The 23,786-nt window shown below is 28.7% G+C and overlaps 5 protein-coding genes across 6 annotated transcripts; 2 read left to right on the top strand and 3 right to left on the bottom strand.

The window, feature by feature from the left end:
- Nucleotides 1–1,618: 1,618 nt before the first annotated feature.
- On the bottom strand, nt 1,619–6,237 carry LOC119679126 (putative histone-lysine N-methyltransferase 1). Its single transcript, XM_038091312.1, has 7 exons — nt 6,003–6,237; nt 5,616–5,950; nt 5,432–5,558; nt 5,262–5,366; nt 4,205–5,099; nt 4,096–4,146; nt 1,619–3,185 (listed from the first exon to the last, which is right to left on the bottom strand). The coding sequence occupies exons 1-7, from the start codon at nt 6,083–6,085 to the stop codon at nt 1,638–1,640; spliced, it is 3,144 nt and encodes a 1,047-aa protein (XP_037947240.1). The 5' UTR covers nt 6,086–6,237; the 3' UTR covers nt 1,619–1,637.
- Nucleotides 6,238–7,057: 820 nt separating this feature from the next.
- Nucleotides 7,058–7,786, top strand: LOC119683965. Its single transcript, XM_038097863.1, has 2 exons — nt 7,058–7,211; nt 7,274–7,786. The coding sequence occupies exons 1-2, from the start codon at nt 7,116–7,118 to the stop codon at nt 7,361–7,363; spliced, it is 186 nt and encodes a 61-aa protein (XP_037953791.1). The 5' UTR covers nt 7,058–7,115; the 3' UTR covers nt 7,364–7,786.
- Nucleotides 7,787–8,432: 646 nt separating this feature from the next.
- On the bottom strand, nt 8,433–10,170 carry LOC119684663 (ras-related protein Rab-4B). 2 transcript variants are annotated; one of them, XM_038098757.1, is made up of 6 exons: nt 10,074–10,170; nt 9,884–9,997; nt 9,716–9,775; nt 9,578–9,658; nt 9,177–9,509; nt 8,433–9,094 (listed from the first exon to the last, which is right to left on the bottom strand). In XM_038098757.1, the coding sequence occupies exons 3-6, from the start codon at nt 9,729–9,731 to the stop codon at nt 8,883–8,885; spliced, it is 642 nt and encodes a 213-aa protein (XP_037954685.1). In that variant the 5' UTR covers nt 9,732–9,775; nt 9,884–9,997; nt 10,074–10,170; the 3' UTR covers nt 8,433–8,882. The 2 variants fall into 2 exon arrangements, with proteins under 2 accessions (XP_037954685.1, XP_037954684.1); XM_038098756.1 differs by having other exon boundaries at nt 9,884–10,163.
- A 1,509-nt stretch (nt 10,171–11,679) lies between these two features.
- Nucleotides 11,680–14,418, top strand: LOC119681648 (DDB1- and CUL4-associated factor 11). Its single transcript, XM_038094898.1, has 8 exons — nt 11,680–12,044; nt 12,106–12,379; nt 12,444–12,590; nt 12,652–13,182; nt 13,235–13,387; nt 13,448–13,554; nt 13,622–13,762; nt 14,054–14,418. The coding sequence occupies exons 1-8, from the start codon at nt 11,865–11,867 to the stop codon at nt 14,069–14,071; spliced, it is 1,551 nt and encodes a 516-aa protein (XP_037950826.1). The 5' UTR covers nt 11,680–11,864; the 3' UTR covers nt 14,072–14,418.
- Nucleotides 14,419–14,652: 234 nt separating this feature from the next.
- Nucleotides 14,653–22,793, bottom strand: LOC119686014 (endoribonuclease Dicer). Its single transcript, XM_038100463.1, has 9 exons — nt 22,533–22,793; nt 22,338–22,477; nt 21,316–21,493; nt 20,952–21,259; nt 20,180–20,882; nt 19,271–19,798; nt 19,045–19,219; nt 16,715–17,808; nt 14,653–16,658 (listed from the first exon to the last, which is right to left on the bottom strand). The coding sequence occupies exons 1-9, from the start codon at nt 22,545–22,547 to the stop codon at nt 14,766–14,768; spliced, it is 5,034 nt and encodes a 1,677-aa protein (XP_037956391.1). The 5' UTR covers nt 22,548–22,793; the 3' UTR covers nt 14,653–14,765.
- Between the last annotated feature and the right edge of the window lie 993 nt (nt 22,794–23,786).

Below are 23,786 nucleotides of genomic sequence, written 5' to 3'. Positions count from 1 at the left end.
TTTTATAGTGAAAATATTTGTTTTTATTAGAAAATATATTATATTTCGTTTAAAAAAAAATTAATTTAATTAATGGAGAAAAAAATATTTTCTATTTAACATTTTATGCAAACATTTTTTTTTAAATATATTTTGTTGAATTACTTTTTATTTATTATTTACAAACAGTTAAATTTATATGCTGTGTAAAGAACTATTTTTTAATTAGGCAGAGCCCAACCGAAAACTGTAACTCTTTTTTTTAACGATCAATTGTAATGAATTAAAGTAAGAAAATAACCAACAGTAAAAGAACGTTTATAATTAAATAAATAAATGAGTAAACTAAGTAATTATGTTTTTCTCTGGCTTGTTTTACAATTTTTAGTTTATATATACGCATGTATGCTGCGTGTAGGTTTTATTAACTATTAATTAAATTTGAACAATTATAAAACCTATCCAAAACCCATGCTTAGGAATCCATTTGTTGTATTAGTGGGTGCTTATATAATTAAAAAAAAAAAATAGTCCAAAATTTATTTCAATTAAAGTCATATTGGGATAATCTAAAACTAATAACTATATTTTTATGTTTTTTATTTAATAATGTAATAATGTAAAAATTGTATCACCGATCAATCCATAGATTTTATTTATTATTAACTAATAAATTCTACATGTAAACTACCAACAAAAAATGGATGTGCCGCACCAGTTGGCTCTGTAGTTTACTCGTAGTTTAAATAATCACAGTAAAAATTACGTGTACCAACTATTTGGCGTTAGATTGTGTATGCAGTTTTTGTTTGAATAGTTAATATAAATATTTTACAAATTTAAACATTGATATCTCAACAAGTATGCTATATCCACACATAGTGTAGAGTATAAAGAGATCGGAGTGTGTGGAAAATTGGAATCTCAACGATCTGTATATTCTTTAGACAGTATAGACTTAAGTTTTCAAACAAGTGAGTGAATAATTGCAATTGGGGTTTCAGTCGCGTTTCTGCGACAAACAGCATATGAAACTCTTATAGGTCTGTTGTGTTACTATAAAGCTCTTCATTCAATATGTCATCCCTTCAATTAATTTGGTTTTCTAAAGGGCTTCTGTGCTACAAATAGTGTTAATTCAAGATCTACTTACATAACTTGTAGTACTTCGGAATTCTCGTAAAAGAGTTTTGCAAAAATTGCAGTCCTACTTCTGATAAGACTGGGCATATACACAATAGCTTGATATATTTACTTCTTCCTCCTAGAAGAGACCATAAACCTTTTCAGTTCTTGCATGGCGATACCCGAATAAAATATTACAATTAAGAAATATGTAGATATATCTACAAGCCTATTATTAATTTATTATTATTAATCATTAAATTATTTTTAAACAGAATTTAATTTTAATTACTTATTTTGTATAAACATTTGCAGAATATTAATTTTAATATTTTCAAGCGATATATAATTACGGACTGTTTTTAGTAAAACATGCATGAAAAAAAAATAGCTTTGATAAGTACCAACGCTAAATTTTAGGTAATATTGCACAAATTTGGTATTTAAATAAAATAAAAATATTTCATTTGTTTATTAAATTTAAGTTTATTTAACAAAAATTTTTTAACTACCAACAAAATAAAATCAATTAATTAATCAATTAATTCAAAATATTCATCTAACAAATTAAAGGACTCGTCACCCTCGGTCTCTTCCAATATTATATCATCATCTTCTTTCATCTCAATATATTGATATTCATCATGCGGAATATATTCATCGGTTTCTTCCTTCGCACTATTTTGCAAGCTTGCAGCCTTTTGTTTATTCCATTTCCTGAGCACCGTTTTGCGATACATATTCTTTTTGTTCGGTTTAATTTTATGTATATTTCTTCTGTGTGATAATAACGAACTGCAATTTGCATATGTATTTTCACATAACTCGCAAAAGTATCGTTTCTTCTTAGTTTCGGGATCTATAATTTTTGGATAGCGATTAAATTTAGTCCTTTCCTCCAATTCTTCGTTTGTTCCTTCCAGTGCTAAATGCATATACTGCTTATGACGAACGACTGCTGCATCGGAACTAAGCTTTAAATTGCATATATCACATTTAAAGGTAAGATTATGCTGTACCTTGCGATGAACAGCCAAACTCTTACGAGTGTTGTAGCCCTTACCACAGTATTCACATATGTTATCACGTGCTTGTTTATGTGTTTTCATGTGCTCCTTAAAAAGATATGGCTTGTGGTACTTTTTCGGACATAACTTACATTCAAATTTTGGTTTTTGATGTAATTGCATGTGATGTCTAATAGAGAATCTACTGTAATATTTACCACATATATGACATATATATTTTTGCCCTCTATTCAAACATAAAATTGAATGCGTTCGAAAATTATGTGCATTGCGAAACAGCTTATTACATCCACTGCATTTATATGGGTTATCTCCAATATTATGCTCTATAAATATGTGCTTTTTCAATTTCTTTTCTGTTTTATAACTTGCACTGCACTTATCACATGTGTATGATAAATTTTGCTGTCCATAGTTATGATCTGTTATGATTGTATCATTTTCACAATCTTCACTAACGCTAACATTATTATATTCATTGAACTCTTCGTCATTTTCATCTTCATCTTCATCATCATCATTATCATCATCTTCAATATCACTGCACTCATCATCATCATTATCATTATTCTCATTCTCATTATTACTATCACTATCATTATCATTATTATCAGAAATAATTGTAACATCTTCAGAATCAAGTTTATCGACCTTATTTTCTTCAGATGATTCAAGGCTTTTTAATGTAGAACTATCCATAGACTTTGATATATTATTCATCTTTCTTTTTTTTGGTTTTGAGATTTCTTTTTTTGGCATATCATCATTATTTTCACACTTATATTTTTCCCTTAATAATTTTACAAGTTTCTGGTTATGTTTTAAATCGTTTAATATATTTGGATTATGTTTTTTTAAATGATTCAAACTTTGTCGAATTCCAAGGCTTGTAGTATTTATATTCCATTTATTGTTGAGTTTTGTCTTAATATCACATATAGCATTATCAAATGCCTTTGGTGATACATAGCGTTTTGACCGAAGTACTGAATGTGATTTGATAAGTTTTAAGAAGTCTCCAACAACAGGTGAATAAGTAGTTCCAACACGAATCTTAAAATATTTCATAATATTAAAAATTTTTGTTTCATTTAATTATGGTATTTTTAACAAGTATTTTGTTAGTTATTAAATGTTCTATTACATTAGTGACTAACAATAAGTAATTTAATCTTAATTACTGTTTAATCTTTAAGTTTAAGATAAAATGAAGTAAATAACTTTTATATTATACGCCTCACATCTATAATGAGGGCTAAAATATTTAAGGGTACCACTTTAATTGATAAAGGTTTGCTCTAAGGTTGGTTAAGTTAACGTAATGGCTTTTCAATGTATAAATTTAGACCTGCCAATTAGATCAAACTGAAGTTGACTAGTGGCTACAATAATAACTCATGTGTTTACTTAAAATAGCATATCATTAGCAAATGTGTTGGTGGCAAGTTATCAAATATCATCAAACGAATATCAAATTGTATGACAAGTATAGAAACAGTCTAAGAACACTTTCTATGAAGGTTTTTAATTTTTAAAGGAAAATTTGACGAGATAAACGCTAAGTGGTAATATACAGCGGATTATGTATATATTAACCTTCATTAACACAACAATATTAAAAATAATTTTAATATGTTGCATTTTGTTGATACACATAAAAATAATTACATGTCTAAGTAGAGAATTACATGCAAACTGTAGAACTAGCAAATGCTACCAGTATTCAAAATTTCAAAAATTTAAATCCCATTTTCTTCACTTAAACTTAAGTTCCTAACCTATTCTCACTCTCAAGAATTGTTGCCAGTACTTTTCTCATTACTTTTATCTGATAAAATTACCAAATTCGATTAAATGGTTACAAAATATCCCTGCATTTCGTCCACCTTGCAATGAGTTTGCAAGACAGAGTGAATAGCATTATTATATTTTTGAACTCAACTAAATACAAAGAACAACTTACCTGATAGTGTAGTGACTTTTTCGAATTTAATTCTTCCATATCTGAACAATCCTATATAAATTTATTTATTTATTACTAAATAAATTATTTTAAGACAAACGTAACTTACACTGTTAGACCCAAGATAAAGATTGGTATCCTCACTGTCAGATGACATTTCTTCGAAATGAATAGTTTTATTGGTTAAACCGGGAATCTTTACATCCCGCTCGGAATATATTCTAACATTGCTTGAATTTTTAGACATCACTTCTGGTCTTCTATTAACATCTTTTTTTTGGATTAATTTTACAGTGCAAGGAATTCTCCGCATTTCTTTCTTGTTAAGATTTGGTTCACTACTTATTTTAGCAGTACTTGTTATTGCCTTCGCATGTATTTTTTTCTTATCATCCTCTTTAGATATTAATTTAACAGTGCATGGTATTATCTTCATTTCTTTGTTTTTCAAATCATTTTCAGAAACTTCTCCGTCAGTGGGTATAACTTTTAATTCCGCTTTTTTTTTAGCATTTTCTTCAGAAACTATTTTAACACTACATGGAATTATCTTCAGTTCTGACTTCTCATTATCATCTTTACCAGGATTTAATATGACTGTACTTGGTATTGTCTTCGCTTCTGATTGTTGTTTAACATCTTGGTCTGAAATTAATCTGACCGTACATGGAATCATTTTTAACTCAACATTTTTGTTCTCATTTTGTGTAGAGTTTATTTTAATACTTTCGTTAATAATTTGACTCGTATTATCAACAGACAATTGAGGAAGATAGTTTGGAACCTTGACATTTTTTACAGTATCCATGCTTTGATCTTTACTACTAAATATAATATCGCCATTTATGTCTACATAAAGAAGGTTATCAGTTATTTGAAAGTGTTCTACACGAATATGATGCACAAATTTTCGCCAGTTCCAAATAAGAAAACGTTGTGTACAATAATGACACTGTAAACTAAACAGACATTTATTTGGCGATGCTTCTACACGACCACAGCCACTATAACAAAAAATTAAATAATTAGAAATGTTTCTTTTTTATTATACACATATGGTATATAAATCATTTTAAATTAAAGAATGCCAGTCGTATAAATTGCTGCTTATAAATCTTTAATTACGATACGAAACTATAATAATGTAAAATGTTAAAAAAACTTGCCCTTTATTTGATGGATATTTGCATGTACCGGACGCCTTATTATCATCTGTGATATCAACTAATTTGTCAGCAATGGCATCAGCATCGTACTCCTCCTCATTTATGCTGAATTATTTGAAAAGGAATATACATAACATATCTAAAACTTTCTATACCCAATGTAAACTTACAATTTACTCTCTGCTTCTTTAATTAAAACTAAATGATTTGGTCCATAGTTTAAATTATTTTGTCGGGCTTTAGTTAAAAGTTTTCTTTGAGAATCTGTAGCACCAGAATTAACAATCGTGTTCTCTTCTAAAATTAGGTAATATTTATTATTTTGCGATATATTATCGTTAAGATTTATGTTACCTTGGTGCATTGGTTGCATTACCTCCTCAACAATAACATTTTCTAACTTTTCATAATTCATAGTATTTCTTTTGTATGGGGAGCGCACAGGTAGCTTTACTCCTGTGTAATTCATTGGGGGCGATGGAGGCGATTTGATTTCAGATTGTGCTATCAATTTTAAAATTTCCATTTTTAAATCGTCACTTGGCTCAATGGGCAAATTAGTATCAGGTATCGCGCCTTTTCTTAGATTTGTGCCTGCATACATGTATCCAGAAAAATGATTTTGACACGCATACAAACCTTTCGCCTCATCATTCTCTACATTTAAAAGTGTTCTCCATAAAGAGTTTCTGCATTCAAATTTATTTAGATTTTCATTAAACAAAAATACTGATAATATACCTGTTTTTGTCGGGTGGAAATCTATGCAACTTCATATTGTTTTCATTATCGCAATTAAGAATGCAATGACGCATTGTAAACATAAATAATTTTGTAATATTAAGCGGTTGTTGATATATTTATATTACCTTTTCGTTGGCAATTTGAAATTTATTTGAATTACTCAAAATTACCAAATATTTAACATTGTTTACCATAATAAGTAGCACACAATAAATGGGAACAAATTAAAATTGAAACACATATTAGCAAAGTTTTGGAATGCACATTTGTATAACAATTAGCAAACTTATGAGCCAGAGAATACATAATAAGAATAACACCTCATACATAATAAGAATAACACCTCATACATAATAAGAATAAAACCTCATAAGTGAACTAATAAAATTACTTTGTTAAAATTCAAAGTTGCATTTCAACAATTTTAAATGCACAAATAAATAAAAAACACAAGTGCCAGCTCAATCAGCGCGAACTTTAACAACTCAACCAATCATCTATACATTATTAAGCTATTTCACCTTAAAAAAGGCACTGGCAGTATGTTCAATGATAAGCATGTTTTATTTTTATGCCAGATTATAATTTTCATAATAAAATATGTTCAATTTAATAATCACTATTGACTATCTCTAATCACTATAAATAGACTATTTTTTATCAAAATGTCAATTATATTAATAATAATATTGATATTTGTATCAGAATCTCTTTTGTTTTCACAATTATTAACAAATTTATTAAAACACAACTGATTTTAACAGCTGTCGTTAACAAATCAACTCAATCAGGTGTGCTCACGAGTTAGAGTAACCAGTTTAACAGAGTCAAACTATTACCGAGCTCGTTACTCGAACCCGTGAATGCATTTTATATAATTAAAATTATTAAAAATATTTGTACAAATTAACAACAACAACTAAGTGATCGTTAATATTGTGATTAGAAGTCTTAAGCCACAAAACTTGAACAACTCTGTATTTAATAAATTTCTAATGTAACAACTTATCACCCTGTAGTTAAAACAATAATAAATTCATGACATATTCAAACATATGCTAATCACTACGTATTGTGTTTTATTCTGTAAGAAAAAACAAAAGGTGTAAAATGGAAATTAATATCAGTATAGAACTCTTTACAATGCTTTATGTCATACATGCAGTATTTATTTTTTTGTGGTTACTAATTTTTGGTGATTTCAAGGTAAGGTTTCTTTTACATTTATTGAAAACAAATTTGAAATTGATTATATATATTGTTTCTAGAATTTCAAAGGCAGTCGTTCAGCATATTCGTCTTATACAGCTTTAGATCCAATCAATTGTTATCAAAATTTCCAAAAGAAAGTTGATTGAAGTAATTTAATTCCTTGTCACTGGTATTAATAAAATTTTTTATATAAATATTTCAATTGATAAATGCATTTGTATGTATTAATGCAAATTATTGCTCGTGTCATAAATAATTGTTAATAATATGAGTCATTAAAATAATACATATGTTTACATAAATAATTAAAGATTGACAACTTTTAGTTTTTTTAATATTCAAATTTATACTTTTTGTAAAACCCTTACAATGAAATTAGTTTTCGGTTTTATTAAAACATACAAAGAGAGAAACTAATTTTTAATAAATAAAGTTTAACAAAATTCGAGAACAGTTTAAAGTGAGATTCATACTACTGTTAATTTTTTATTATCTTAATACAGTATTTTCAGAGATTCAATAAAATTCGAGGTGTACTCGTGAATGTGAGTCCATCAAAGAAATCGTAATATGTGTGTTTTTATTAAGTTATAGAATAAAAATAGGGAAAACTATTTGCACACCAAAGCTTCAATATTTTAAGACAACCCAGTAACTTTTCTTTATATGTCTGCATATCACATTAAAATAATATTCTTATCCGTTTAAATGCAAAGTAGATTTGCCCTTTTCATTTATTGATAAACATTTCATTAAACCATAATGTACAATGAGACTATGTTGATAACGAGTTAAGGCTGTGTATTACTATTGTACAGCAAATTTATAGGATCAACGAAAATTAAATAATTTGGTGCCTTATACAATTGACTAGAACGAAAGTATCTTATATTAGTTGGAATTCACTGTATTTTTGTTTATTGCTACAATTTTACTATGTATATAACTAAAAAATAGAAAATTTATTAATATATTAGTATATTTAAATTAAAATAACACAGTTATTCAATGCTTATAAGTTTTAATCTAAATGAACCTGTAACAACTATAAAAAACAGAAGATTTTATTTTAAAAACGCTAGTCTTCCCACATTGGGTTATCATCATAAGTAAACCGTTTCGACTTCATTGCTAATTATATTGTCGATGTTTAGGGATAATAAAAGCATTAGCAGTCTTTCCAATTTAAGTGAAATAAAACCACTGATATTATTTACGCCAATTTTATTACAATTTAAAACTTTATATATAATAAAATCAATGTGCTATATAACTTATATGTTAATTATTTTATATACACTGGTTGACCAATATAAAACAATTTGTTTTGTTATTTTACAAAAGTAAAAGAAACTTACATAAAAATAAAAGCAACAGATAAAATGCTTATGTATTAAATAATAAAACAGGATACAACTTAAGTCCAAAAAACTCTATAAGGAATGATTTATCAGAGTATTGTAAAAAGTGCTCACAATTAAATATTTCTTGAGATTTATAGATTACATTTTGAAAACGATACAATATCATAAAGTTTTAGTAAGTGCTTTTTTTAAAATAATTCTATAATAAACAAAACTATACTAAAATTTATCGTCAAAAAATTAACATTAAGAAATTTAAGATTATATTAAAAATATATTTTCTAAAACTAAATTTTTATATTTAAAGACGGCAACCACAATCTGGTTTGTTAATGCTACGTTGTCTAGTTTGTAAATTTCTGAGCGCAGCTCCGCCATACTGAATACCACTTCCAATGCGCTCAGGATCCAATTCGCCTGTTTCAATTTTGGCAAGAATGGTTTTTGAACATTTTAGAAATGCTTCTTCTACATTTTCACCGGTCTTTGCGCTTGTTTCTAAAAATATTAATTCTAAAACAACGGACAAACAAAAAAGAACGACAAATTAAAATCATTTAACATATGTACTTTTCTTTGAATTATTTTGTATTACCATTTTCCTGTGCAAAAGTACTGGCTTCCAAAAATGTGACATCTCGTGCTTCTTCCAAGTCTTTTTTATTACCAACCAATAATATAACAATATTAGGACTAGCCAATGTGCGTGCATCATTTAACCAATTAGTCAACGCGTTGAACGAGTCCCTTGACGATGTATCATAGACGAGTAAAGCTCCAGCTGCACCGCGATAATAAGAGCGCGTCACCGATCGAAAACGTTCTTGACCAGCTGTATCCCATATTTGCAATTTAACAGACTTTCCACCTACGCTTACAATACGAGAGCCAAATTCTACGCCAATCGTATGAGAACTGTCGTCCTTAACTGTTCAATATTGAAATAATTTTCAGTAAATAAAAATAAGCCTGTGCGTCTTCTTCAATTGTACTTACATTTATTTTCAATAAAGTGATGAAGTAAACAACTTTTTCCGCTACCAGCACTACCAATAATCAAAAACTTAAACAAGTAATCTGAAAATATCTTAAATATATAATGAAACTATAAACTTGTTTCTTGCAATACTATACCATAAGTTTCCGACATTATTCGATATTAGAATTTTCAATCTATGACTGAACTTGCTTTTGCTTAAAAATTAATATAAAAAATATAATTCTTTCTCATAGGTACAAACACAGAAACAAGAATAAAAGATTAAATAAAAATTTATAAGTAACTTTTACAATCAATCGTACCTTTATATTTCTTTTTCTTTTCGTCGAATGACAAATTTGTAGACTTCTTTGTTATTATTACTTCTTCTACATCACACAACTGACATTCGTTTTATGAAAGTCTCCAAATGTCATCTGAATAGAATAAAACAAAAAGTTTAGCGTTTTATTGAATTGTGCTGAAAATACAATTAACGCTGGACGTAATTACGTTAATAAATCATGATCTTATCTGCCCATAATTTTTTTATTATCTGTATTATATTCGCGCTTAAAAAAACATGTTATAAATGTGAATGTATATTGAAATTCTCTATTTAAAAAAACAGTAAATAACTATAAATTTAAAAAGTAAGAAAATATTTTATATTCGAATTAAAGTAATAAAGTTTCTTTAAATTAACACGCTGTGTAATTTCATAGTATTGTGATATTTCTTCAGTCGATTTGATTTGACTTTAAAAGGAAATTTAATTTTTAAAATTTTCGAAGATTGAGAGAAGAAATTTACTGAATTAAAAATGGTTTTCTGCTCAGAATGTATCGATAGTTTGTTCGATTAAAATTATTCTGGACGACATCGTCAGTATCCGTGTTATATTCTCGCTCTACAGTCGTACTAACGATAACCCTTTGCACAAAGTTTACTTCGATTTAAATTGACTTTAAAAGGAAATTTAATTTTTAAATTTTTCGAAGATTGAGAGAAGAAATTTATTGAATTAAAAATGGTTTTCTGCTCAGAATGTATCGATAGTTTGTTCGATTAAAATTATCTGAACGACATCGTCAGTATTCGTGTTATATTCTCGCTCTACAGTCGTACTAACGATAACCCTTTACACAAAGTTTACTTCTGGTGAAAAATTACTACCTTACAACAGTTTCTTTCTTACCTCACTTAATTTCAATTTTGGCTCAAATATATTTGGTAGTTAAAAGTTAAGCCTTCTGTATCCCTCTGTTTGCCTACCCTTGACTACTGGAGAGGGTTTTTGCTTTACGGTCCATTTTGTATTACTATGTTAAGATGTGGTTTTGGGTTCGTGTTCTTCTTTGAACGGGTATGGTATTAAATTACGCATGTATCAAATTAGTCAATGAGATGGGTGGGACTCTGCAGAAATCCCCAGCCATCATAGAGTAAAAGTGCCCAAATGCACTAACTCGGAAAAGTCTCAACATAAGTACATAAGTAAGTTAATTTTCTTAAAATAAAAATTTGCTATAAATGAATAATAGAATATTAAAAAAAAAATATTAGTAAAATATAATTAAAATAAGTTGAAATTGCTGAAGTATGCTAGAAATTTCTCACGTACTGTATTGTAAGCACTTACCGTATTGTAAGAATTATCCTCTGGAGAAATGCACTCTCGAAAGTTAAAATTCTTGATAAGTTTAGATGGAATACATTCAGAATATAATGGAATATTGCCTTTTTTATCCTGACGGAATTCAAAAAACTTTTGTTCACATTGGTATAATTCGCCAAAAGATCTGGCAAGCTTTCTATTTTTATGCCGTAATGAATAAAAATAAAGCGTAAAGAATATGATATTCTTCTTTTGTTGTTTAAAATAAATAATTTCATAACGAATTTTTCGCTAAATACAATACTTTAGAACTTCACTGTACAGTTTCTTTTCAAAACAAACTGTAAATTCGCAAGTAATGTAACCGCAACATGCGATGTGTTCGCACGAGAAAACATATGTACGAACATGCAAGACAATATTGGCATGCAATGTAACCATAGCCTAATACGTCTATCATACAAAAACCTTTAACATATAATTTGAATGATATTGTCTAGTCTATTACGTTATGGCATATTGAAATATGTCAAAAACAAAGATTTTTAGTTACCAAAGTAAGCGTTCCTGGTGCCGTTATTTGGAGTTTTGTGGATGTTTGCAAGGACGAATATATTACCTTTTAACAAAATAATCAAAATATTGTTTATTATTCAAGTTATGTGCATCTTTATAATAACGCAAAAATGGGAAATATAGCGTATGAAGTTAGTCAAAACGAAATTAACGTTCCACTAGATGATATTGATATGAATTGGGAGCTCCATGATCGTTTGGGTTTTTTAAGGAATATTTTCTTTGACACAGCTCCCCGTAATCATACAATGCCGAAAATTCGCAAAAAACCTTGCCTAACTCATTTACGTGTAAATTGAATTATTTTTACATTCATAGTATAATATTTTATACTAAACTTAAAAATTTTAGAATTCCGATATTTATAAAGAAGTTAAGGCTATGTGCGGTTTACCGGCAAATAGTAAATTGCCCAGCTCAAAATGGTCATTGAATCGGGCGATTGAACAACGTGAAATGGGTCTCAAAGGCCGACCATTTGGTGCCTTTTCGGCCAATGATCAACGCCGTATTGCGACTTTATTTATTCCAAATAAAAAAATTAAAAAACTGATGTCCTTTGAAAATAAAGTGCAAGTGTGTACTTTTAACAAGGATGGTAGTCGACTTGTTACAGTTTGTAATGGTAAGGATATTAAGAGATGACGAGTATTAAAAGATGTAATAATATTCATATATAAATCGATTAGATCATTTTATAAGAATATTTGATGCATCAAAGGGAACTTATCACCGTGTTAATAAAATGAAAGCTAATTTCATTAACTTGCATATTGTGGATTTGGACATAAGTTCATGTGGCGGATATGTAGCTTACTCCACCTGGTCGGATTTATGTAAGTAATTACTGTATGTTGCTACTGTCATTCTTGCTAAATTAAACGTTTCTTTTCTAAGTTTGCGTTTTACCAATAAATGGCTCACCTGATGATCTTAAAATGATCGATTTAAATGTTAATGAAACTCGTTTTGGAGTGTTTTCGTTACGTTTTTCACCAGATGGAAAAAAATTGGTTGGTGGTTGCTCTAATGCACGTGTATACTTATGCGATCGTGAGACCGATACAATAACATATATACAAGCTGACCATCCCTCTTTTGTACATATTAATGCCATTAGTTATGTAGACGAGCTGAATCCAAACTTATTGTTAACAGGCAGTAATCATGGTCTACTGAAACTTTGGGATATGAGAACTGTTCGTAACAATAAAAGGGATGGATCCGTTTGTACATTTTATGGACATTTAGATGGTATTACTTATATCGATTCTCGTAATGACGGAAGACACGTGCTAAGTAACTCAAAAGATCAAAGTATTAAACTCTGGGACTTGCGTAAAAGTACTAACAAAAGTAAAATAAAGAAGAATTTTCATTTACCAGTATTCTGTTGGGACTATCGGTGGGATTCTGTTCCACGAGAATGTAAAAAAGAAATTTCATGTATAATATTTAAATATAATAAAGTTGTTTTTAGTGTACAACTGTAAACCACGTGAAGGAGATGTTAGTTTAATGACGTATCGCGGACATCGTGTTACAAAAACTTTATTACGAGCTAAATTTTCTCCGTTATTGCAGACTGGACAACGCTATATATATACTGGCTGCAGCACAGGCAGAATTATTGGTAAATGAGCACCTAAATTATATACAAAAAATTAAAAAATATAACTTATAAATTTTTAAGTATATGACCTGCTCACTGGGAACATAAAAGAAGCGATTGAAGGTCATTGGGACGTAGTTAGAGATCTATCTTGGCATCCTGTACGTCCTGAAATAATTTCTGGCTCGGTAAATTTTACATATAATCATCTACCATATATAGTGCATATGTATAATATATTTAAAAATTTTGCAGTGGGATTTTCATGTAAATTTAAATGCATACAAACGTGATATAACGCTAAATAAAATGAGCGTTTTTCCAAAGTTACGACGTTCGATTAGAATTGCAGAAAAGAAAGTACACGTAGATGTTGCCGATATGTCTGAAGATGACGTAAGTAATTGTATATATATTGATTTAAGTTTGTAGTTGTTAACTTAAGACATTTAGTATATAAATCACAATTTATAGAATTTTTAAAATTTGATAATTCTTGAAACATCGTAATGAATGGATTTATATATATATATATATATTGGCACTTATAAGTTGAAAGATTACAAGAATGACAGTTCATTTACATTTACTGATTTCTGTCTTCTCTAAAAAATACCGATAATGAAATCAATATTTTAATATATAAATATTTTAAGAGTGATTTAAAAAACTTTTTTTATATTATAGCCTTACGAGGACTGGTGATCACCACGTTGTACTGCAAATTATTTGTTCGAATTCAACAGAACTGGATACATAGTTATAAGTTTGAATAAACTTTTCCATTTACTTTATTTATATCGCAAAAGTTATACTAGTTTTATATATCACTCGTAAAAACATAAGAGAATATATTAATTATACTGCAGTAATGCAGGGACCATTTAATTTAAGAATTACTTTTATACAATTTAAATTAATAATTACGCTAAAGTTATACATTATTTCGATTGAATAATTTAAGCACAAGGAAGCTTTATAGAAATACGAAAACTTATATTGCCATAAGAACATAACAAATTATAAACAATATTTGATATTCTAAAAATCGAATTTAACAGTGAAATTATGTTTCACTGTATTTTGTAAAACACTTACTTTTATCTTTGAACAAAATGCAAAGTATTCATTATACAGTGATATTTATGTGTAAGTATATAGATATATGTAATGTTGTTTTCCTACATTTTAAAAATATATATAACAAATAAAAAACTATATTTTTCAAAATATATATATATATATTTTATTTATATATTTATTTAAAAATAAAAACATATTGTTGTGTTTTATTACAGTAATGAGATTCCTGTAATAAATATGGTAAAAATGTAAAAATGGTAATTATTCGTGTTTGTTTTTATATACTAAAGACAAAAAATAGCACAGAAAGCATTTATTAATTAGAATGTTTGCATAGATATTGCAGCGCATGCTTCGCAGCTGCTTTTTTGGCTTGCTGAGAATTACTAGCGAAACCACAAACTTCCACCTTACGCCTTAAGCAAGTAAACTCACATGATACCATAACTACATTCTTATCAGTAATTGCTTTACTAAATGTAGCATTAACTTGCTTTTCAAGTAATTCTCGTACTGGATCCAACGGTGTGTTATTTGCAAACTCGTTTATCTCTTTCTGAAGTAATCGGTATATTACATGCCACGTTTGTTTCAAATCACGGCTATCAAAGTATACAGCAGCTATTAGCGCTTCTACAACATCACCTAAAGCTTTGGGTACTTCAATTTTTTCAGATAGATTCATTTTTGTAACGCCAGTGCATTCATCATCAACTACATCTTCTTCTTCTAATAATATTCTTAGTTGATTAGTTATAGAATGATTTTGGCTCTCTTGATAATTGGCAAATCTCACAATCGCTTCGCTCAAAGCCTGATTTTCATATTTTATAAACAAATGAAATCTGTGGCGTTCACAAACACAACCCAAAGTTATATTGTTGACTAATGCTGATCTTAAATCGGTCAGCATGCCAGGTGTCATATTTGTATTGCGTTCAAATATGTAGCAGGATACTAAAAAATCTAAAAGCGCATCACCAATAAATTCTAGTTCTTGGTAGTTGCCAGTTATACGATTAGTTGGATACGAAGGATGTGTAAGTGCTTGCAATAAAAATGCACGATCCTTAAATTTATAACCAAGATTGTATTCCAAATCCTGATAATTAATTAAAAATGCGTCCACTTCCCTTGACGATATATTTGTACGCAGCAATGGGCTAACTAAATTTAATTCCAATAAATCCGACAAATGCATATTTGGAGCAGGCTTAATAATACCAAAAAACTCTAGCATATTAAAGGATTTGTGAATACCATAGTTTTTGACACAAACTCCAAGTAATGCCTCCAAAGTATCAGCTACAACTTTATCACGCATTACATCTTTATACACATACGAATTAATGTCATTATCTAAACTAAGACAGTTTTCAAGTTTTTCTTCTTCTTGACAATAAAATTTTTTGAGCTCATCTAGTTTATATTCGGAACATATGCTGGTATCAAATTCTTCATCACTCAATTCAATCCCATAAATACTTGAGTTTTCGATTCCTTTGCAAGCATTAATTCTTTTGTGTAGAAATTCCAAAAGATTTTCTGGAAGACTTAACAATGGCGGTAGCCACTCGTCCAAGTCAAGTAATTTGGAATTAATCCGTTTTGGAATATCAGTTTGTAACATACAATATACCAAATTACGATTTGAAACGAATTTAGATTTCACCGCAGTTAAAAAACCTTCGTGCCATTGCGGAAATTGTTTTATCAAAAAGAGTGAAATCGAAAACTTTAAAAACGAATCACCCAATAACTCGAACCGCTCCATATCGTAAATTTCAGATGCACCAGATGTTGTAAGAGCAGCTACAAATTCGTACTGCTCGACAATAATATCGGACATATTGTCAAAGGAACGTTCCAATATACTAATGAAACATTTATCTTCTATTCCAGCATCACAAATTGAAGGATTGGTCTGAAATTTCGGGCCAATATCAGATGTTTTTAAAACTGGCATTTTTAATTGAGATTTGTTGTACATTTCCTCCCAGTATTTAACAGAATTAGAGGATATAGTGTCCGATCTAATGAAGTGGCTATAGTAACTAATTTCTATAGGATAAATGTCAGATAAGGAACGATCTTTATCAATTGGCTCAATATACTCATTCCAAGATGTTTGATCTTCATGAAATGTTTCATTATACTTCAAAGTACCACTTGATTTGGCTTCTAATGTCAGAACTTGTTTCGGAAATCTCTGTAAAAGAAAATTTTATTAAATTTGTTTTTTTTTAATTCTACTATCCATCTCACCTCCTCCATTTCTATTGCATTGCCATCAGGATCTACATTCCTACGCAACGAATAATCAATTATTAGCGGTTTAGGCCGGTATTCTCTGCTCAGATTACGGACTGAATTTGTTCGTTTTAGTAAAAAATTATCAATTCGTACTCGAATATGTTCAGCATGTAACATAAAATGTAAGCGCTGTATTATACTTGGCAAAAATACAGCCTTTAGACATAACTCATTGGGAAATTTATAATTATGGCATAATTCCGGTATCAAAACTTCCATCTGCTCTTTTTTATTTTTATAATTTTTTCCAACTTGGCTAATATAAAAATTTCGACGAGAAGTGAGTGGCTTAACTTCTAACAAAAATTGATTTTTATTTACTATACTCTCAATTCTATTCTTGTATTTATTTTCATAAAACTCAACGTAATTATTATAAATACTATTATTTTTCAGATCAAAGGGACTTAAAGGATTCATATTTTCTAGCACATTTATAACAAGATATTTTTGCTCATCATCCTCTGCATACCATTTCGATACAACACTTCCTATAAAATCTTTCGGATGATAAACTTGTTGTTTTCGCTCGTGGATATTGAGCGGTCGTGGACTACTTAAACGTTGAAATTTTTTTACCAGACTCCAGTTGATAATCTTTTCGCTAAGAGGAACTATTAGATAAGCATTTTCTTTATTACGCCGATCCATTGCCATGAACGATTTCCAATAGCGTTTTTTTATAATTATATCCCGAAATATCGTCACATGGAAATTACGTAATAATTCCAGTTCCTTTTCATTTCCAATTGTGAATTCCAACGGTTCATTTGATAACTCACATATGAGCCGACCTTGGTTCGTAAACAATGGCATGTCAGCTAAGCGTGGTAAGCGATTTTTCAATAATAGAGCATAATTGTTCCTGCTGTTTAGTAATGGTACACGATAATTCTTATGGTCAAATTTATCATTAGGGTCCGGTTTAATTACAATCTCATACGCGTAACATTTTTCACCAACTGTAGGCATTGCATTATATAACTCATCAGGACTAATGCGATCGTAAACACGTTTGTTTTGTTTGCCAACCAATTTGGAATTAACTAAAAATATCAGAAAAGTCTTAAAATTAATATTATTTCTTTTTTTTCTTCTAATATTTAAATGAACTTTTAATTGACTGCTCTCTAAACATTGTTACAAACAATCTTTTATCTGTAACTTGCCTAAACAGTTATAGATTTCATCTATATTATTTTCTATAACCTATTTTGATAGAATATATTTAAAAATGAAATATATACTTTATGCTGTCTAAACGGGTAATAGTGTTAAGTGACGCGGACGGTGTTCAAAAATGGATTACACAGGACTTCGAAAATAAAACCTGTTCCATGCAAATCTGTGTAAAGTGCGTAATTTGCCACTTTATTTGTGTTACGATCTCAGTTTGTACTTTACTTGTGTTTTACTACGAGTAGCTCGTAGAACAGACCTAATACTATGAAAGGAGGGGTTTTTTCCATGAAATAAAATATTTCAAAAACACGGAGTTGTGCACACAAAAGCAATTACAGGGAATTAAATAAATGGCGACAAAGTCGTGTTATACAAAAAGATAAAAACCCAAACTATTTTTCAACTGTTTTTAGTATGTAAGATTTAGTATTTAAGTAACGAAATTATACAGAATAAAGTGAGTGCTATCTTGAGGAATAGCTTGCCCTTCCTCCACTTATTCCATTCTACAATCGTGGTTTTCGTGATTCTGAGTGTAGAGTTTCTTCAAAACCAGACCCCTTCGCGATTTTGCGTAAACCCCATCCCCATCATCAATAATACCAACCCTCCTAACTAAATACGTCCACATTCGGCTTTGATTAATTCAGCTTGCTAAATACTAAGCCCTCCTGCACTCCTACTCTTGATTACTGGAATAGGGGTCGTTGCTTTCCACCTACAGCAAAAAAAAAAACAATGAGTTGAACCTTTGTGTTAGCAAAAGGTTGTATTTTGCTTCAAAGGGAAAAGATTAAAAAAAAAATATTAAAGAAGATTATTAGATTAAAAAAAATCCCTTGACATTATTTACTAATTTAATTAAGTTATTTATTGAAAACATCATCTTGCAGTGGTTTTGCCTAATTAATTAAAATCATATCAATTACAAAGAAATCCCTTCACTTATTTCACTTTCGCGCGCATAGATGTATATACATTAAAATAAGCAAAAATCAAAGTGAAAGCTAACAGCACCAAAAATGCAAAGAGAAAAGATTAATAAATCCACAAAATTTTTCTAAAGTACTTTTTAATGCAATTATTTTTATAATACGTACCGTTGTCATTAAATTTCTTCCAATGTTCAAAGAAATGTTGGCTGATGTTTGAAACACATTCATTCTTAGTCAATGGCAAAAATTTGTCATTTAATTCCCCATTTTCAAGCAGAAGTTTACAAGCTTTGATGGCAGCTGATGTTTTAGCTAGTTTAACATCTGCCATCGGATCGCTCTATAATTAAAGTTAAATATTTGTAATTGATCGGATATTTTTCATACCTACATATATTTTTTCCTTTACAGTTGATGATGTTGGTAAAGTAATTGCTACGATATTATCGCCGTTATTTGTTTGTGGCAACTTTTCAAACATCGGCACTAAAATTGTAAACATATCTGAGGGCAATGACTGACAATATCTATAAACATGGCTTATGGCTGCTGATGCCAGTAACATTGCGCCATTTGGTGCTACGAGTGGCGGTATGATTTCATTAAAATGTTTTTCAATGAATTCTTCATTAAGATTAAAATCAACAGTCCGATTTATAAGATAGTTTTTTAGCTTTTCGTGAACCTCACGATAAACAGCAATTTTTTTCAATGTTGCTGTTTGCTTATCTTCAGAGCAAAAAACAACATATGTCGAACCGTTACTACGAGCTCGTCCTTTCGTTTGAATATATGAATTAAATGTTTGTAGCGGGTCAAATACTAGCACATAGTTACAAGTTTGTACATCGATGCCCTCTTCCAAAACATTTGAGCAGACGAGCACGTTAAATTCCTTGTTGCGAAAACGTTCCATTACCTATAAAGAAATATATAAAAAAACGTATATTAGTTAAATATGAATTGAATTTTAAGGTAAATTGAATATATTGTATTTAGCATCGATAACTTTAATAATAATGCCAAAATATTAAATGAGTATGATTGATATTTTTGTATTAGAATTATTTGAAATTTTACACAGATCTTTGACCTCATCCAATATTCTAACGAAATAATTTTGTTTTTAAGTAAGCCATGGGTGCAAATCAACATATATGATAATTTAACTATATTATGCTATGTTGCATCTATATTCATAAAACAATATCATGATTTGATATAACTAAGCTTAATTTAGGTATGTAAATGTTTATATAAAGTTTATTGTATATAAAATATTGACAAAATTCATGTTAACCTTTTTGTTCCACTTTGATTCGAGTGTATTTTCAACTCCACACATTATGGCACTATTACCAATCATAAAGTCTGTTTTTATTACATTATTTAAAAAGGGTCGAGATTTTACATAGTCACGAAGTATATAACTCAAACATTTAGCACTAAATCGTCTTTGTACGAATAATAAGCAGGAAATATCTTCAAAATTCTTATTGCCAAAAGTTGATTTTACATAATTCAGTAATGAAATCAACTTAGATGATGCAAAATGCATTATGACTTCATCCGAATGCATCGAAGTAGCAGGTAAATTTTTGACCTTCAAAAAGGCATGGATTTTACTCTCAATAAAATGCAATATGTATTCACATTTGTTTACTAATATATGAAACAATGTTTTAAGTTGTATTGTATCGGAAGTCTTCTTTTTAATCTCAAATTCTAAAATTGTAGACAGGATTGCCACTGATGCCCCATATAATCCAAAGTTATCCATTTGAAATAAAAAATCTTGCAGTAGATTTTTACAAAATTTTTTCTTACTCGGCGATTTTTCTTTTAGTAAGCCTTTAGACAATTTTATTGGCTGTTCTCCAATATCCCAAGAGTCTATAAAATTACTGAGGCACTCGATTTCGTTTCTTATTTCATCATTTATTTGATTTGTAGTACTAGCAGAATTATACGATACCATCTTTTCTAATGGCACAGCTGAGTACCTGTTAAATCCATTTAATTTACAATTATATGTAATTATAATTTCAAGCAAATATTTAAAAATTACTTACAATAAAACATTTTGGTAATCCTTATAGCTTTTCACAGTTATAATATTACCATGCATTACTTGTTCTAACTCAATTATGTCCTTTAAAGCATCTTTCATCTTATTCCCTTTAAGTAAAACACCGCTAAGTCCTACAACTCTTGGCTTATTCTGTTTATCTTCTGCAGAATAAAGTTTCATAAATTCGTGCATAGGATGCGCTTTAGTTGCGTGATGACATTCATCTATGATTACAAGACTTAAATCTTTAATTCGTATATAGGCTTTCATAACTGCATCTAAAAAAACTTGAGCAGTTCCGACTAAAACCTAAAAAAAGTATATTTATAATTTACACATAAAATATACGTAAAAAATATGTTTACCTGATGTTCAGCAATTTCTAAAGTCCAATCAGTATTAGACCAGTTGTCTATCTGACGTGTTCCAACGTACACACCAATGTTTAAATTAGTACGTTTTTTAAGTTCAATAGCTTGTTGCAGCACCAATTCGACAGTGTTGCACATAAATATGATACGTTTACCACCATCTTCAACTTTTCTAATATATATACATAGAGAGATAGATAGTGTGTTGTATTGAATTGATTGATTTTTTATTGATTTGTACCAATATATTTCAGTACAAATACCTTTAATTGCCTATTAAAGATTCTTAAATCGCTACAAGTTTTGTAGCAAGCAAGTTCTTGTCTTTGAATTGGTTCAAAAGATATAGTGATCAAAATTAAATTTTTGGAAAGTTTCTTAACAAAAATGTATTAACACAGGGTAAGGTGTCTTTGAAAATGTCTACTTCAAAATAATATTCGTTTTGAGCTAAACACATATACCAGTACATAAATCTCTATTAAAATTTTTGTTTATCGCTATTATTGGCAACTTTCTATTATTGTCAACTCTTTATGTGCAATTGCATTAATTGTCATTAGAATTGCGTCAGAGTGATTTTTACGAATTTTCCACCTTAATCATTTGTTATAAAGTAAAGCCTGTTTTTCTTTACACAAAAAATGAAAAATGTGTGATACATACAATTGCTATAATCTAAAATGCATCAATTAGTTCTAATAATAATCGTACATCTATTTTCATTTTGTAAAATAGGAAAATGTCCTACGAACTTTAATTGTTCTTAAACAAATAATTAAAAACAAAATGGCTAATTCGCAAAACAGACAATAATATATATCTATATATATATATTCATGAATAAACGAACAATATATATGTCAAATAGCGTTATAGCACATCGTAGAGGTTAAAGGTTGTAGAAAATCGACATTATTTTTTGCAAATTATTGTTATTATCCATAACATGTTTTTATTAATTTTTTTTTTTGTAATATTGCAATTTAATAAAAAATCAAAACCAAATTACTTACTTCTGCAATGCTTTCGAAAAACGTTGTATTGCGAGTACAGCAATGTATGTTTTTCCTCCTCCAGTTGGTAAATATACAATTCCATTTTCTTTCACAATATTTTCCAATATTTCCAATTGATACGGCCGTGCCGTGAAAACCTTTAGATTTTAAACAGATATATATTCTAGATGACACAAATATTAGCATTTTTACCTCTTTAAGTGACATTACTTATATTTAGTTTGTTAAATTAACAGGACCAACATATTTTACGTGACACAACCAAACAATGTTCGTGACAAACTGATATAAACTTTGATGCTTACGTGGCGATATTGAACTAAGTATACGTGTGTATAACACGAAATAAAATTTTAAACTGGGACTTCCCTTATTTTCATGCAAACGTAAATCTTGAAGTTACAATTAATTTTAGTGTTGCTAACACAAGCATATTAATTGAATTTATTTTTTACATTCTACATAATATTATGTGTAAAAAAATATTATTTATTCACGTATACAACACTTTTCATCACAATAATAAAATATCACAATATAATAGCAATATAATTTAAAATTAAATGTCACTAAAATCAGCTGAACTAAGATTTATTTGTATTTTTTTTTCTTGAAATATGAAATTGCAAAGTTGATGTAGTAGATGTAGCACTTCTAATTTTCGTGTTACTGTACAATTGATCTGTTCGAACGAGTTTCAAAAAGACACTAGTAAAGTTATAATAGGTTTACATTGTTAGATTAACGGAAGGAGATTAAATTAATCTGCATTTTATATCTCTACCGTTTACATTATACATCGGAGATTAATTTTGACGTTTCTCTTGTTGTATTTGTTTCGTGTGTTTTTTAAATTTCTGTAAATTAATAATTTAATTACAATTTTGTACTAAAAAATTGTAATATAAATTTAATAAATAATTATATAACAATAATTTAACAAATTTTAGTTATAATTATGCACAAAATCATTATTAAACAAATTTATAAATTTTAAACAATTAATAAAATTTAAAGAAAGTAAATAATAAATAAAAAAAAATAAAAATATTTATATATTTCTGAGTATTCAGGCTACTCGGTGATAAAATATCAAGTTACCAAGTTAACGAATTACCGAGACATCAGCATATCTTATAATTTTTTCGATATTCGATTAAATAAAAATGATGTGAAACAGAAAAATTTAATTAAGAAAAAATTTTATTTTAATTTTATATATCTTAACTTTAAAATTAAAACACGGTATTTAAACGCCTTACTAAACACACAATAAACTTCGGTAAGATTAAGCAACTTGCAACTTTTATCTATTCAGAAAAATGTATTCACAATGACATCCTGATATCATGTTTCTATTGCAGTTAAAACAACTTATAGTATGTTAATGAAATTAAGATTCATTTACTATGATGTATGCATGTGAGTTTTTATGTGAAAAAAAAT

Source organism: Teleopsis dalmanni, chromosome 2 (genome assembly GCF_002237135.1).
Source record: "Teleopsis dalmanni isolate 2A chromosome 2, ASM223713v2, whole genome shotgun sequence".
Lineage (NCBI taxonomy): Eukaryota > Metazoa > Arthropoda > Insecta > Diptera > Diopsidae > Teleopsis > Teleopsis dalmanni.
This window is presented reverse-complemented; position numbering and strand designations above follow the sequence as displayed.

Bases quoted from the DNA above. Each gene is read 5' to 3' on its own strand.
- LOC119679126 (XM_038091312.1), bottom strand. From the start codon at position 6,085: ATGTTTACAATGCGTCATTGCATTCTTAATTGCGATAATGAAAACAAT. The intron at 5,559-5,615 runs GTAACATAAATC...ACCTAATTTTAG, and splicing joins AATGCAACCAATGCACCAAG to AAGAGAACACGATTGTTAAT. The intron at 3,186-4,095 runs GTAAGTTGTTCT...AAATATTTTAAG, and splicing joins AAAAGTCACTACACTATCAG to ATTCGTGTTGGAACTACTTA.
- LOC119684663 (XM_038098757.1), bottom strand. The intron at 9,510-9,577 runs GTAAGTACAATT...AATATTGAACAG, and splicing joins TCACTTTATTGAAAATAAAT to TTAAGGACGACAGTTCTCAT. The intron at 9,095-9,176 runs GTAATACAAAAT...CCGTTGTTTTAG, and splicing joins TACTTTTGCACAGGAAAATG to AATTAATATTTTTAGAAACA.
- LOC119681648 (XM_038094898.1), top strand. From the start codon at position 11,865: ATGGGAAATATAGCGTATGAAGTTAGTCAAAACGAAATTAACGTTCCA. The intron at 12,591-12,651 runs GTAAGTAATTAC...TTCTTTTCTAAG, and splicing joins CTCCACCTGGTCGGATTTAT to TTTGCGTTTTACCAATAAAT. The intron at 13,183-13,234 runs GTAAAAAAGAAA...AGTTGTTTTTAG, and splicing joins GGATTCTGTTCCACGAGAAT to TGTACAACTGTAAACCACGT.
- LOC119686014 (XM_038100463.1), bottom strand. The intron at 19,799-20,179 runs GTTAACATGAAT...ATTTCTTTATAG, and splicing joins AATCAAAGTGGAACAAAAAG to GTAATGGAACGTTTTCGCAA. The intron at 19,220-19,270 runs GTAGGTATGAAA...CTTTAATTATAG, and splicing joins CTGTAAAGGAAAAAATATAT to AGCGATCCGATGGCAGATGT.
- LOC119683965 (XM_038097863.1), top strand. From the start codon at position 7,116: ATGGAAATTAATATCAGTATAGAACTCTTTACAATGCTTTATGTCATA. The intron at 7,212-7,273 runs GTAAGGTTTCTT...TATTGTTTCTAG, and splicing joins TAATTTTTGGTGATTTCAAG to AATTTCAAAGGCAGTCGTTC.